Here is a 13,805-nt window from a genome sequence, read left to right as displayed (position 1 = left end):
ACCAACTGAACTATGTCCAGAGTTTTAATTCTTAAACACTACAAATATAGTTCAGCAGCATGAAATCACTATTTAAAATATTCTGTGATAGCAAACTCAATATATGGCTAGTAGAGTAGGCAAGACTGAATTTAAAAATGCTGTAAAATGTGAAAGTCTAGGTTGAGTTAATATTTCAAATGACAAAACATATTCCATGTTTGAAATAATAGCTAATTTGATGATTCTACCATAGAGACTTTTATCCTAGCTTCAGCAGGACTATTTGCTTTGTTTATAAAAGCTAACATATAAAAATGTTACAAAGAACATTTTGCTCTCAAATTTAAACATGTTTCAGAAACTTAAATACTTATCCCTTAATGACAAAAACAAATGGCATCATAATTAAGCCACATTATAACAGATATACCTGATTAGCCTGTTATGAAATATGCCAATCCTAATGTATTTGCTAATGGTTTTCTATTGCTAATACTGACTTAGCTTTATGGAGTTATGGCATTTTCTTTTGTGAATTAATGAGATGAGAGTTCATAACGATTTAAGAAAAAACAACCTAAGCAATAATTTAAAATCCGTATATTAAAACAGCTTGGATTTCTATATTAACAGGTCAACACATGTGCTTTCTAGTTTATCAAAGTACCACCATTATTAAAGAGAAAAAAGTGAATGCTTACCATCAAAACTAATGCTCGCAACCTTGGTATATTTACTTTCTGAAGCTTTTAATGTAATTGGTTTAAAATGTACTGTTACGGCATCATTTTGTGGTGTAGGGCGAACACTCTGTAAGGAAAAAAAACACAACACATACGGTATTAGTTTGGTCTAATACATTGCTCTATACTGGAACATATGCTAGAAAAGTAAAGCAGAATCGAAATCTGAAGTTTAACCTCTGCAGACCCTTTAAATGGATTAGACCAAACTGGTAACAGTAGCATCTTTATGAAACAATCTGATGACCTGAAGAAAAAAAGCATGACACATGAGTAAATGGAAGAATCCGAAGACAAACTCAAACACTGGGTCTGAGTATGTAAACTAAAAGTATTTATTTCTCAAATGAAGGCTTAATTTGTATATCAGAGAAGGTGACACAGAAATAACTTTTGATAGGGTCCCTCTTAAGAAAATCCACGGCACAAACGAAACATCCAACTGTCTAAAAAAGAATGAGCGTGAGCGAGTAGCTGGTGCCCCGTGTGCAGAAGGCACACCCAACTGCTCGGGCGTCTTCTCTTCCTCTTCAGGGCCCGCCGTGTGGCTAAGGCCCTCTGCTGTTGAGGGCCAGGGCTGAGCTACCAGATAACAGGAATATCGAGACTTAGAAAACCAGACCTTTCTTTTCAAAAAACTAAACCTAAAGTAGCAAAACACCAGTAAAAACTTATATTTTAAGAGGATTTTATAGTAGTTATTTTGATCATCCTCATTGACACAAAGTCTTCCAATTGGAAGTGACTTTAAACTTTCCACCCCTCTCTGTTTTACTGATGAAGAGCACCTTGCCACATGAAGAGACCGTTCCATAGGTGGGCACCATTGGGCAGAACCAAACCAGGTTTCCTCACTGGCCCTGGGCCCCTTGCCTGATGTCCTGTTGCACAAACATATTCATGAACCTGGTGGTCTTGCACACAAGCCTTGATCAAAATTCTTCCTTCACAACCTTGCCTAGTGTGCACAGAGCCCTGGGTTCAATCCCTAGTAAGACAAAACAAACATCCCTCCCCCCAACACAAAACAAAACAAAAAAACTTCCTCTTTGGGCTCTAGGTATTTGCTGATTTCTCAGGGGCTTAATGAACTTGATGTCAAAGGCCATCAGGAAGAAAGCTGTTCTTTTTTGTGAAACTCACAGGTGAACCTGAAAACAGCAGGTGCAGGCAGATCCAGCAGGTCACCAGGTCTTTCCCGTGGCCCCTGCCCACCCTTCTCAGCTCACTTACTAAGGAGAAGTCTGCCTGCCCTGAACATCAAAGGATAGTCCCCTGAAGGCACAATAAGCATCTAAGGAGTGTGGAGAAAGAGACCTGTTCCTTTTGCCACAGAATGCCGTCACAGGGAATCCAGGTGATTCCACAGTGATTACTGCTCCTATGTCACTTTGTGCAGCAGGGTGTCCTGAGTGGCTCCGCCCTTGCCTGTGCAGTAGTTCTCAGCTTCTGGCCAGGACTTGGCATCTTAACTCTCCTCTTCTGCTCTGAGAAGGCTTCTCATTTGCCTTTGAAACTCAGACTAGGGCTGGGAGTTGAACGATTCATTCATAACAATATCTTTATTTATTAATAAGTTTGCTGTTGTTAGCAACCTTTTTAAATACAAATCTCCTCATTCCTGGGAGGGTACAGAGCAGTCTGAACTGTAAGATAAACTACAAATGGGAGGAAGCTTCACTCTGCTACTCCACCATACTAACATTTCCAAGAGAAGGGGGCAGACAGGCCCCGTGCCATCCCCTGGTGCCAGAAGCGCAAGCCTGAGGAGACTGCAACGTGCTCAGGCCACTTCCTCCCCTGTCCAAACAGCCAAGGGGGCTGGGGCAAATATTTTCTACTTATCTACAAAAACTTTGTGATTCAATTAATTTTGCCAACTTGGGGTCAAGGTTAGTTAGAGGTGACCTTGGTGAGCAGCTCTGCTGTTCCTGGAGGAATCCTGCAGGTCTGGCTCCTCATTCCTTCACCTGGGCTATGGACCACGAAACCTCGGTGGAACCATCATGCTCCAATGACAATCGGTCAGTAACACCCACAGCCCTTTTTGAATGTTACAGACTGCAAAACCATGCCAGAAATAACTAAGTAATGGTTTTGCTAAAACACAGTCACTGTAAGTAGGAAAAGCTTGGAAGAGTTGATGAAAATGTTTTGCTCACATAAAACACACTATTTTAAGATTTTCCATAACAGAGGTGAATTTTACATGCATTATTATTATTACCTTAAAATAGAGTACACTAATAAGTATTCAAGGGCAACTCATGTTTATACAAATGGCTTCAATTGTTTATTCATTATCATTATCATTAAAAACAAACTGTAATCAGTTAAAACCCATTTTCTAAGGAAACAAAACCAAAGCAAAACAAAACATCCAAATTTGTAAGTAGTGGGTTTACTCTGGTGGCTTACTGTGAAAAAACAATACAAAAGCATTCCCTTGTAATACACAAATTTGTAATAACAACCTGTGTTAGTGTCAGTCACTAACTGCTGCTTACTCAAAGATGATCAAGAAGTGGAGAAAACATGGCAAGATTCCCAGGAGAGGCAGCTTGTACAGGCTCTAAATATAGTCTCTGCCTTTTCTCACGATATTCAGACCCAATTAAAGCTCAGTAACTCTCAAGTGAGTCTCAAGAGTCCAGGACATTCTGAAATGACTTACAAAAAAAGCACGTGAGCAAACAAGAATAATAACCTTTCAGTATACAACAACTGTACTTTGAACAATCTGTGCACAAACTCACTAAAGCATATACCAAGCTGATACTGGCAAAACTAATAAGTCAATCTGTGACTTCTGTGTACCAATTAGCAAGGAAACCCCATGCAAACATTCCTTCGAAGACATGTCAGGCAAACTTATCCTGTCACTCAGACAGCATCAATGTTTTGGAAATATTGAGGAAACCCACTTTTTCAGAGGTGTTATTACAGATGTTAAGAGAACTTAAAGTGGGCATCCTGTCCAGTAACAGGTGAGGAACTTATATTTGGAATCACCTGCATTAATAATCCTATATTTAGAAAGACTACAGTATTTAAACAAGGACAGAATTCCCTTAAGGGGAATTAAATGAGAATAGAAATAAGCCTAGCATTTAAGTACTGTCTAGCTGATCCTAAAAATTGTAAATATTTGTGAAATGGAAGAAGGTAGGAGGAACCCTTCTAAAATGCAGTCTCTGAGCAAGGTATATTATACAGAAAAAGTGGAAATGAACAGGAAAATCCTTAAGAAGTTCTGCACTCGGCTTCCACTGTGGCGGTTTACCCTGTGGCTGATGTGGATGGACAAAGTCACTTAAGTATCAAGCCCACGTGACCAATCTTTTAAACAGAGTTTCCTGAATTTAGGTTTTGAGCTTCAGCACAAGTCATAACAACACTGCTCGGCTTTCCTTCTCCACTATTCCCTATGTGTCTTGGGGACCTTCTCAGAGAGAGAGGCCATGAGCTACAGCAAAATTTGATGCCTCTGTTTTCTTCTGGCTAAACCTGTCCCATGGCATGCACCCCAATTCCATTAGAAGGCATAAAAGTCACCTGTTCTGTGCATGTGTGTGGAGGGAAGAGAGGACCCTGGTTTATGGTGAGCAATGGCTGTGAGTTGGGAAGGGTGGCTATGACTGACGTGGACAGCACTCTACCATCACCTACATCACCTCTCTGCTTCATTGCTCTTTCCTACTAACCTGAATCTCCCCTGCCCCTAGTTTCTCCCCCAGATCTCAAGTCCAACAACCAAAACTAATGGAATGCTTGCAACCTGCCTTCCCTCCGCACGAACACAGATCCAGGATTTCAGTCCACAGGCCTTTTCTACAGTTCTGCCTGAACAGGAGCCTGGGGAGCCCGGCTTGGACAAGATGGCCACCTTCCACCTTCCCGGCCTCCTTCCGGCCTGGGGCATCAGAGGCAGACCAGCTTTCTACCAGTCACCAGGCCACCACAAAAGAGGATTCTTTTGAGCAGGGACTTAATTATGCTTAACCCTGTCAGGTGTTTAAAACAAAGAATATATAAACTAAGAAGTAAACACTTACTGTTATTGGTACATCTTTTGTTCCTGAATTTAATAAATGAAGATTTAAAACTTTTGGCAGATCTGTTAAAAAGAAAAGAAACAGTGTGTTTCAGAGCAAGTTAAGAATCCTCACCATATGAGACATCAAACTAAAGCTCTTTTAGAATATGAACTATAATGATAATTGTGTTAATAAAACAATCATCATATGGACCTGTGTGTTACGAGAACTGCCCCCTCTTAAACAACCAGACAAAAAAGCAAATCAAAACAAAACAAAATCTAGAACATAATTTTTATTAGATTCAGATACTAATAATCTTTTGGTTTTCCAGCAAAGCATAATGAAGCAAATTAGTAATGTACAATGGGAAATTATCACATTAAAAGCAACTCTAATTTTCAAAAATGTGGTCTTCAATCTTAAATAACTAAATTTTAATTACATATAATCCAAATAAATCCCCAATTACAAGTACTCTTCTATTTTCCTTAATAAAAAAATTTATTTGGTTGTTTTCAATTTTAAAATTTGAAGTCTTTCTCTGACCATATTGGATAAATTTTTAACATTATGTCACTACAATGAGACTGAATAATTCATATTTAACCAAATATACAGAAGAAAAATCTTTTGGCTTCCTTTATTTTACTATTAGAAAAAAAAAAAAAATCAGCATAACAGCATGGGTGAGGCAGCGGGGTAAGACCCGTCTTCCATCCGGAGGTTGCAGCAGGCCCTGCCTAGCTCTCCCACTGGTGAGCACTGCTACCCTCAAGAGGAATGAGATGAAACTTGTGAATGCTATGAGTCCCTAAAAGGAGATTTTTTTTTTTTTTACAAGACCACTCAACTCAGTGGTAAATAACTTTCAAAGCTGAATTACAAAGTACAGAACAGTCATTAGGCACTAAATCCATTCAGGAATTATTATTATTATTATTATTTTACCTTGTGTTCGTAGTGTACCAAAATCTAACATTTCAGTTGAGGAATAAATTCCAGGAGCTTGGAAAAAAAAAAAGTAAACAATTACCTTTCACTTTGCCAGAGTAAGATGTACAAAAAGAAAACAAATGAACGTGCCATTTTTCTGTTTTCCACTACCTGTTGTAACTTCAACCTCCACGGGAAGAATGATAAACTCTGTGCTGTCAGAGGCATTGGTCTTTATTCTGATGAAGGCTGTGTGATTATCTGCTTCTCTGGATGAAAAACTGGCTCTCATTACTCCTTTGGTTTCATAAGGAGGAATTTCCTGAATAAGCAGAGAGCACAGTATTTGAAATGTCGCAAACCTACCTTGTTTTACTGATTTAGATCACATTGACTGAAGGATGCATTAATATTTTATGTATCTACTAAGAAAAAAACACACTGACAATTAAATATGCTACTGGAGCTGGGCATATAGCTCAAGGGTACAGCTCTTGCCTAGCAGGGGCAAGGTCCTGGGTTCAATCCTCAGCTTTGCAACAAAAATTAAAATAAATAAAGCGAGTTTTACTGCAGTGGTCCCCACTGGTTATCCCAGCTTCTTAGATCGCAGGTTTGAGGCCAGCCTAGGCAATAAAGTGAGATACTGTCTCAAAATAAAAATTTTAAAAGTGCTGGGGATATAAGCCCCTGGGTTCAACGTCTAGTATCACCAAAATAAAACCCTTAAATTTCTCATGAACACTTCACACTAGTTGTAACATGGGCTTCAATTGTGGAGAATGTTAGAATGTGAAAACAACAACAACACAAAAATAACACTTAGAACTGACAAAATATGGGATGTAAAGTGAGAAAAGTAAGAGTCAAATGATCTGAAAAGAATTTAAAGTTGCAAAGTCACCACTAAAGGGCAGAGCTGACCTACAAATCAGTTACTGGGTCATGTTAGCAGTGGTAAGGTTTCATGCCTAAGTTCTCTAGCCCAACAGAAATGTCACCACCAGAGGGAAAATATTTTTCTAGAAGAGCATAGTAATCTATACAGATAACCAAGAGGGCTTACACTTGCTTTCATTTAAAGCCTAACAGAACAAAATAAAGGTTCCCAAGCAAATGCACAGTCTAGGGATGCTCTACCACTTGGCTACATCCTTAGCTATGCCCCATTTTGAGACAGGATCTTGCTAAGTTGCCCAGGCTGGTCTTGGACTTTCGATCCTCCTGCCTCAGACTCCAGTGTCCCCTGTTGACAAAACTGTTTCTAAATTTTCAAGTCAACTTTCCAAAACTATCACCTGTACATCTCTTCCCTGATTGACTCTGGTTAGAAGAGAGAATGGAGAAGCCTTTCGTGCACGTGCGCATATGTGGATGTGTAGTTCCTGGATATTCTTTAATGTGGCTAATATTTGTCAAGAGAAAGTGATTCTCTAAACATGGAAATAAACTGGTATTAAATATTTAGTGACACTGAAGGTAGATGGAGATCATCCAAGAATTTAAAATGTCCTTTGTTATCCCAGAGAATGAACTAAAGTTCTCTCTGCAAATGCCATCTCCTCTAGCAACAGTGACACTGAATGTTAAATTCTCTACCTTCAGAAATACAATGAATCCTTCCCACTGTTTGCTCCCCGCCCAAAGAAAACTTTGTATATAGCATATCATCAATGACCAGGTTCAGAGGCAACGTTTCCAATGCAGTGCTGAGAAATTGCTTCCGTTCCACACAGCGGGCTAAGGCTCTGGGCGGCTTTGTTCACTGATTTTTCTAAGAAGCACAACTTATATTTTCTCCTCATTCTTTCATTCAACTTTCAAATATATCTAATATACAGTTAACGTTTCAAGACATTAAAGAAAAGTCCCCTATATTTCTTCAGGCAACAAAGAGTTAGGTATTTTCCAACTCTTCATTGTATTTAAGAAACAACTGGCTTCCACTCACCCACAGCTTCCTGGTTCCTCCCTGTTGCCCTGTTGGAAGCTCCAGGTGAAGGTCTCCTCCACTTGAGTACATCTCTACCACCTGGGACAGAGGACCACATGCTGGTTAGTGTCAAAAATCACATTCTCAACCTGAGTGACTTGCTGTTTCAGAAGTAAGTTTGGTATCATAACTGCTTATCTGAAAAAGTGTGTCCTGATATAAATGTAGGATACCACATCTTATCACTCAATTCAGTGCCTCATATGCATAACCAATGGTGGTACTGTTAATTAAAACAAGATAACTGAAAATTAAACTTAGAAACAGTGAATCTGGTTCAGAGACTAGGTTAAAAAGCAACAGAACAATTCTTTTTCACATAAAATAATTTGAGGAAATCATTTTCAAGTATTAGAAATACCTGTTTCGTATTTCTTGTAGAAACGTGTTTCTTTAATAATACACATATATCAAGAGATAGCAGCTTATCCAATAACTACAACCATGACAGAGTGAAGAGATAATTAGCCAGAGATACAAAACCAACCTAGTACAGTATGGAAACATCTGGTTTCTGGGGAAGGGACAGAGGTTAACCAGGACAAGGGCCTGGCTGAACAGGAGGAAGAACTCCTCAAGTTCTGTGGCTCAGCGGAGTACCTATGCTTGACAGTGATGAACTAACTGTCTATTCAGAGTAGCTAGTTAAAAGGATTTCAAAAGTTTCCAACACAAATAAATGATAATTTCTGATGTGAGAGATAAGCCAGTGACCCTGAGCTGGTCATTACTCTTTGTATATATGTACTGAAATGTCACAGTGTACATACCTCAAGATACATACAATCACTACAGGTCAAAACAAAACCACAAAACATAAAAAATATCTGGCTTCTACTGGTAGCAAATTAACAGGTCCTAATAGCTCTGTGACTTGTGCTTACACTTACAATTTTTTAGAAAAGGCCTAAGGTTATCACTGATACACAAAAAATAATCCACATTTAAGCATACAACTGAGGAATTCTGACATATGTTTGTAGGTACGAAGCCATCACTGCAATTAAGATACCAAGTAGATCCACTGCCCCCACCTTATGCCCTCTGCAAACTATACTCCTTTTCTGCCCCTTTCTATTTCCCAGAAATCACGGACCTCTCTGTGTCAGTATAGATTAGCTTGCATTTTCTAAAATTTATATAAAGGGGATAAACAGTATGCACTCGTCTGGCTTCTTTAATTCAGTGTAATTATCTTGAGATACACCATTTTGTATGTATTAATAGGTTGTTTCGTTTCTATTTTATGGCTATTTTGCAGTTTCTATGCATTCACTGGTTTCTCCAGTGTGCAGCTATGAGGATAAAGCTGCCTTGACACCAAGTACAAAAGCCTTGGTGTGGAGACCTGCTTTCCCTTCTTTGGGGTTAGTGCCACAGAACAGGTCAGATGTCAGGAGACTTTCCTATAAAGGCAGGTAACCCTAGCTCTTTGAAAGAAGGAATACATTTCATCAACTTAACTAAATCTGGGGTGATGTAGAAGGGAAACTTCCACTTGTTTAATCACAAAAAGTCCCCAGAAGTCAATACAAAGGACAAAGCCAGGGAAGCTGTAATACTGTGTACAAGCTTGGATATTTTTGTTGTTTTTTCTTCTTGTGGTGCATATTGCTATGAAAGTATTGCCTTTTGCAAAGACTGAAGGGCTAAGATTTCCTGACTGTAACTCATCTGCTGACCTCCTCCAGTGCTCTCCTAGAGCATAGACTGTGTCAACCATAGCAACACCCTGACTGCTGCGGGGACTGCAGACCTTCTTCTGAAAAGCCAGAAAATATCACACAATAGTTCATTTAATCTTTCAAGGTAACAAGGAAAGAAGCATAATAATGTTTGGAAACAAGATTGCTACTGATGATAGGGAAGATGAGTAGGAAATGGAGACTGAAAAACTCTGAATTACAAACCAAAGGAAAATCGCATTAAAACCAGAACTGGTGACAGTCTGATTTTCATCTAGTACTATTTGTCCTAATTTAGTAGAGTTTAGAAGAAAAGGTGGACAAACAACATAGTCAGAATATAATTTATGTTAAAAAAGTATATTTGTGTGCCCACATGTGCCTGCAAATGCACAGAAAAAGGTGTGAAGGACATCATGCAGATCCCAGTGGGGTCTCTGAGGAGGGTCTCTGAAGAGACTGTAGCTGTGTCGTCCATATGACAGATACCAGCCACATGTGCTCATTTACATTTAAAAACTGGAACAAAATGAAATTAAATGTTCAGTTCTTCAGCGACCACAGCCACATGAGGATAGTGGTTACTGTCTTGGACAAAGTAGATGCAGAATTTTTTTGTCATCAAAGTTCTGTTGGAAAGTAGGGCATTCAAGGGGACCTCTGCTTCACTGGTATAACTGCTGCATGCTTTGGTATCAGGCAGATCACATGTGTTTGTGTATAATAAAATAACTGAATGCATTTTCTTGCTGTACAATATTTTCTTAAATCTGAAGGCAAGTCAACCAACACAGCACTACCTATTACGGGACTCTTGGGGTCCAAGAAGGCAACTTTAATTTCTCTTCCTCTCCTGTGTGCTGGTGAAACGGCCACTGTGGTAAATCCTGAAAAGACTAGAGGAAATGAATTCAAAGTAGTAGCTGTTCTAGACGACAGGTGGGTAACTCCAAAGGCTGAGGGGAAAAGGTACAGACCCCAGGCTATTTAAACAACTGGAGATGACCAACACCTTAGAGTCCTACAAGCTCCATCTTTCTGTGTGACAATCAGCTTCTGGGTCTGTAGCCTGCTAACCACAGAGGGCACCCTGGGTGCTCTGTAACACCTTTTCCACAGCAGGGTGGGGTGACTCACGCACCAGGGTCTGCGAGACATGGTTTTATTTCATTGAAAAAAATAAAGAAAGCAGCCAACTGGGGCTTCTGTATACATCTGTGATAAAAGTTAGCAGAACAGGGAAAATTCACTGTGCTCTAAAGTAGCAAAGTGTCTAAATGACAGATTGATGATGAAGACAGCAACACTTTTGATTTGCAAAAGCAGAAAGCAGAGCATTTCCCTCCTTTGTGATGGAAATATCTAAAGAAATTAAAACCGGGGCAATGAACTTTTATCAGTAGCTCTTCTCAGCCAAGTGTTGGGAGGGACTTCCTTTTGGTTGCTTCAGTTGTAATTCCTAAGTGTCTCACTATTCAGGCTCTGAAAATCTCCCTTTGTCCCTCCTCATTTCCCTTTCATTTCTTATGAACATTTATGCCAGGGGACCAAGGAGGATGAAAATCGTAGCCTTGCACTTGCTACATAGTATATGATTTTTCTTATACAGAGTCCACACTGGCTGCAACCAGTGGAGATGCCTCTGTAGGGCCACGACTTCCACTCTTAGATACTGTCTTCTTGCTTGCTGGTCAAGTGCATTCCTACCATTTTCAAGCTACTGTTAAGTCCTGTGATGTGGTCCCGAGAACTCTGGGCCCTGGGTGTATTTATGATGGACGATTCTGGAAAGCATCCACATCTCCTTCTAACACAGACAACACAACTCAGAGCTCTAGTGGCTACATGTGTTAGCTAGGTGGAAGTCGCTGGTGTGGGGAGGGGATTTTAGGAAACCTCTGAAGGAGTGACACTTGCCACACTTGCCACTCCCACTGCAACAGAGACAGGGAGTGGGTGAGGGGAGGTTTCTAGACTGGCTAAGATAAGGAGTTCAATTTTATAAATAAGAGTCAGTTTGCTTGATTAATTCTGTATTACCCTTCGATGGATTTTAATTTTCAAAATGCCATCACCAAAAATTTATTATTACAAGAAATAAATGCAAACTATTTTTTAAAAGTTTATACTGAACCAAAAAGAACTCAGTTTTTCTGTACAGTTGAACACTTTTCAAAGTAAACACAGAACACCCTGAACTATAAACACTTGAGAAGCTACTAAAAATGGTCCCCAAATTGAAAATCCAAACTGCTGTATTCCAAAATTCAGACTACAGTACAATTGTATTAAAGTTAACACCCCCTTAAATGCACTTATAAAACCCTGAAAGTTTTAACAAACAGATTATATGCTACAGAATTCTCACCAACATGAGGCTTAATTAAAACCATTTCCTAAACTCACCTGTAAAGGCTCACTGTGAGGGTTGTGTATGTTTATTATGGGTGAGAAACTGCTATTCACAGGCACTCTGGCTCCAAGGAACGGCCTCAATCGATATGGATTTGGAACTCCAACACCAAATACCTATTTTGAAGAAGAAAAAAACCCCTCTGAGCTGCTTTTGTAACTACCATTTTTATGGTTACAATTCTGCTTGATCTAAGGAGACTGGCGAATCTAATGTAGATAGAAGAGTAATAATACCCTTTTTAAAAACTGAATTTGGCTACATATTTGATTTACTCAATGTATGTGCATTTGGAATGACGACTATAATATGTTGGAAATGGAAATGGCAGCAGTCCTTCATGGAACACACAAAAACAAGAGAAAAGGGACTCATAAGATTTCAGACAGACCACAGTTAAATTTAGCCCTATGATGACTAAGCAGGGTGAACCAGTTATTCAAATGACACACACTTATTCAGTGTCTGTGATGTGTGGTGCGCAGGATCACACGTGTGCGTGCATGCACACACACACAGCAGTCATCAATTTAAGAGTGAACAAGATAAATAATGTGCCTACTCTCATTGAAACTTACAATCTAGTTTTGGGACAGACTAGATGTCAACAAAAAAGGTCTAAAAACATCCCTCTGGCTCAGAGTGGGTCCTGAACTGGGGATAGGGATGGGGCTAGGGAGGAGGGGAGACAGTTAGCTGGCTGCAGTGTAATCCAGAGAGTGCTCATGGTGCATGAGGAGGGAAATGGACAGGCTCAGGAGACACTCAGGAGGAAGACTGGGAGAATGACTAGGTGTGGAGAGGTACAGATGGAAGACAGCTGGCCTCGGGCTAACCGCAGCCCTCAGAGAGTCCACACTGGCTGCAACCAGTGGAGATGCCTCTGTAGGGCCACGACTTCCACTCTTAGATACTGTCTTCTTGCTTGCTGGTCAAGTGCATGTTAAACGGGGATCATCTACACAGCACTCGGAACTTACTGAACAAAGCAGCTGTTACTGCTTACTGAAAGCCTCTGAAACAACCTGTGAAGGCTTATCCAGTGGCAGCAAGCAGAACACGGCACTTCACTAAAATGGAAAAGTTTACTCTGATTCTTATTTTCAAAACAGAAGTGCTCTGGAGACTGGAGAGGAAATGTTTAAAAAAACAAAAAAAGGCATAGTAAGTAAGAACTGAAACACTTGAGTTCCTAGTAGCAAAGTAGGATAACTGGGGCAATCACTGAACCTTCCTAAATTTCAACTTCCTCGTCTAAAAAACCATGAGAATAATAAAATCTAATGCAAGCAGAAGTTCATATTGTGTCGACAAATAAAAAATTCTTAATAATCTTAATACATAAAAATCTTGATTCATACACAGAATGGCTGATTTACAAAAGATTTATTATATGATTCCTATAAACATGAATTTTCTTTAATAATCCAAACAAGGAATCTATGTAAAATAAATTGATCAAAATTTGAACAATATACCTCCTAAAGAAAAGCAGGCACATACATTTTAATTTCAAAGTTATTATTAAATATGCTTCATAAGTGTGTTAGTCTTTAAAAATTGAGTCAGTATAAAAATACTTTTTACTATTCTTTTGTTAATCTCATATTAACACTTTAGCTATAGTTTTAAGATTATTTGTTCACAGACTGATGTCCATGGTGAATATAAAAATGCTGTAAGTCTAAACTCTTACATTTCTATTATCTCAAGTTTCTGAAGTGAGTTCTTAAAAGGTTGTCATCTGAAGTTGGCGATGATGATTATATTTTATAAAAATAAATAAAAGTTTTAATTCTCGTTCTTACCTGGTAAGTAAATACCCCATGATTAGATGTGTTAATAAATAAAGTATTTTCTACATTTCCTACTACTCTTGCAAGAAAAACTACATCAAATGATGTATTTCCTCCCGGAAGAATTTTCTGGAAAAAAATAAAATAAAATAAAGTTAAACTGGTGACCCTCCCTGCCCCCCAAAATCTGATCATACTGGCCAAAATTAGCTAAAGTTCT

General features: G+C 39.1%; 1 protein-coding gene across 1 annotated transcript in view; it reads right to left on the bottom strand.

The window, feature by feature from the left end:
• Positions 1-13,805, bottom strand: part of Tmem131 (transmembrane protein 131) — a 115,198-nt gene that overhangs the window by 46,792 nt on the left and 54,601 nt on the right. The window contains exons 6-12 of the mRNA XM_048810404.1: positions 13,598-13,714; positions 11,783-11,905; positions 7,650-7,730; positions 5,870-6,020; positions 5,714-5,770; positions 4,781-4,842; positions 684-792 (exon numbers count right to left, since the gene is read on the bottom strand). Of these exons, the coding sequence (XP_048666361.1) occupies positions 684-792; positions 4,781-4,842; positions 5,714-5,770; positions 5,870-6,020; positions 7,650-7,730; positions 11,783-11,905; positions 13,598-13,714 (700 nt within the window). The remainder of the gene's footprint in view (positions 1-683; positions 793-4,780; positions 4,843-5,713; positions 5,771-5,869; positions 6,021-7,649; positions 7,731-11,782; positions 11,906-13,597; positions 13,715-13,805) is intronic.

This window comes from Marmota marmota, unplaced genomic scaffold, assembly GCF_001458135.2.
Source record: "Marmota marmota marmota unplaced genomic scaffold, marMar, whole genome shotgun sequence".
Classification (NCBI taxonomy): Eukaryota; Metazoa; Chordata; class Mammalia; order Rodentia; family Sciuridae; genus Marmota; species Marmota marmota.
This window is presented reverse-complemented; position numbering and strand designations above follow the sequence as displayed.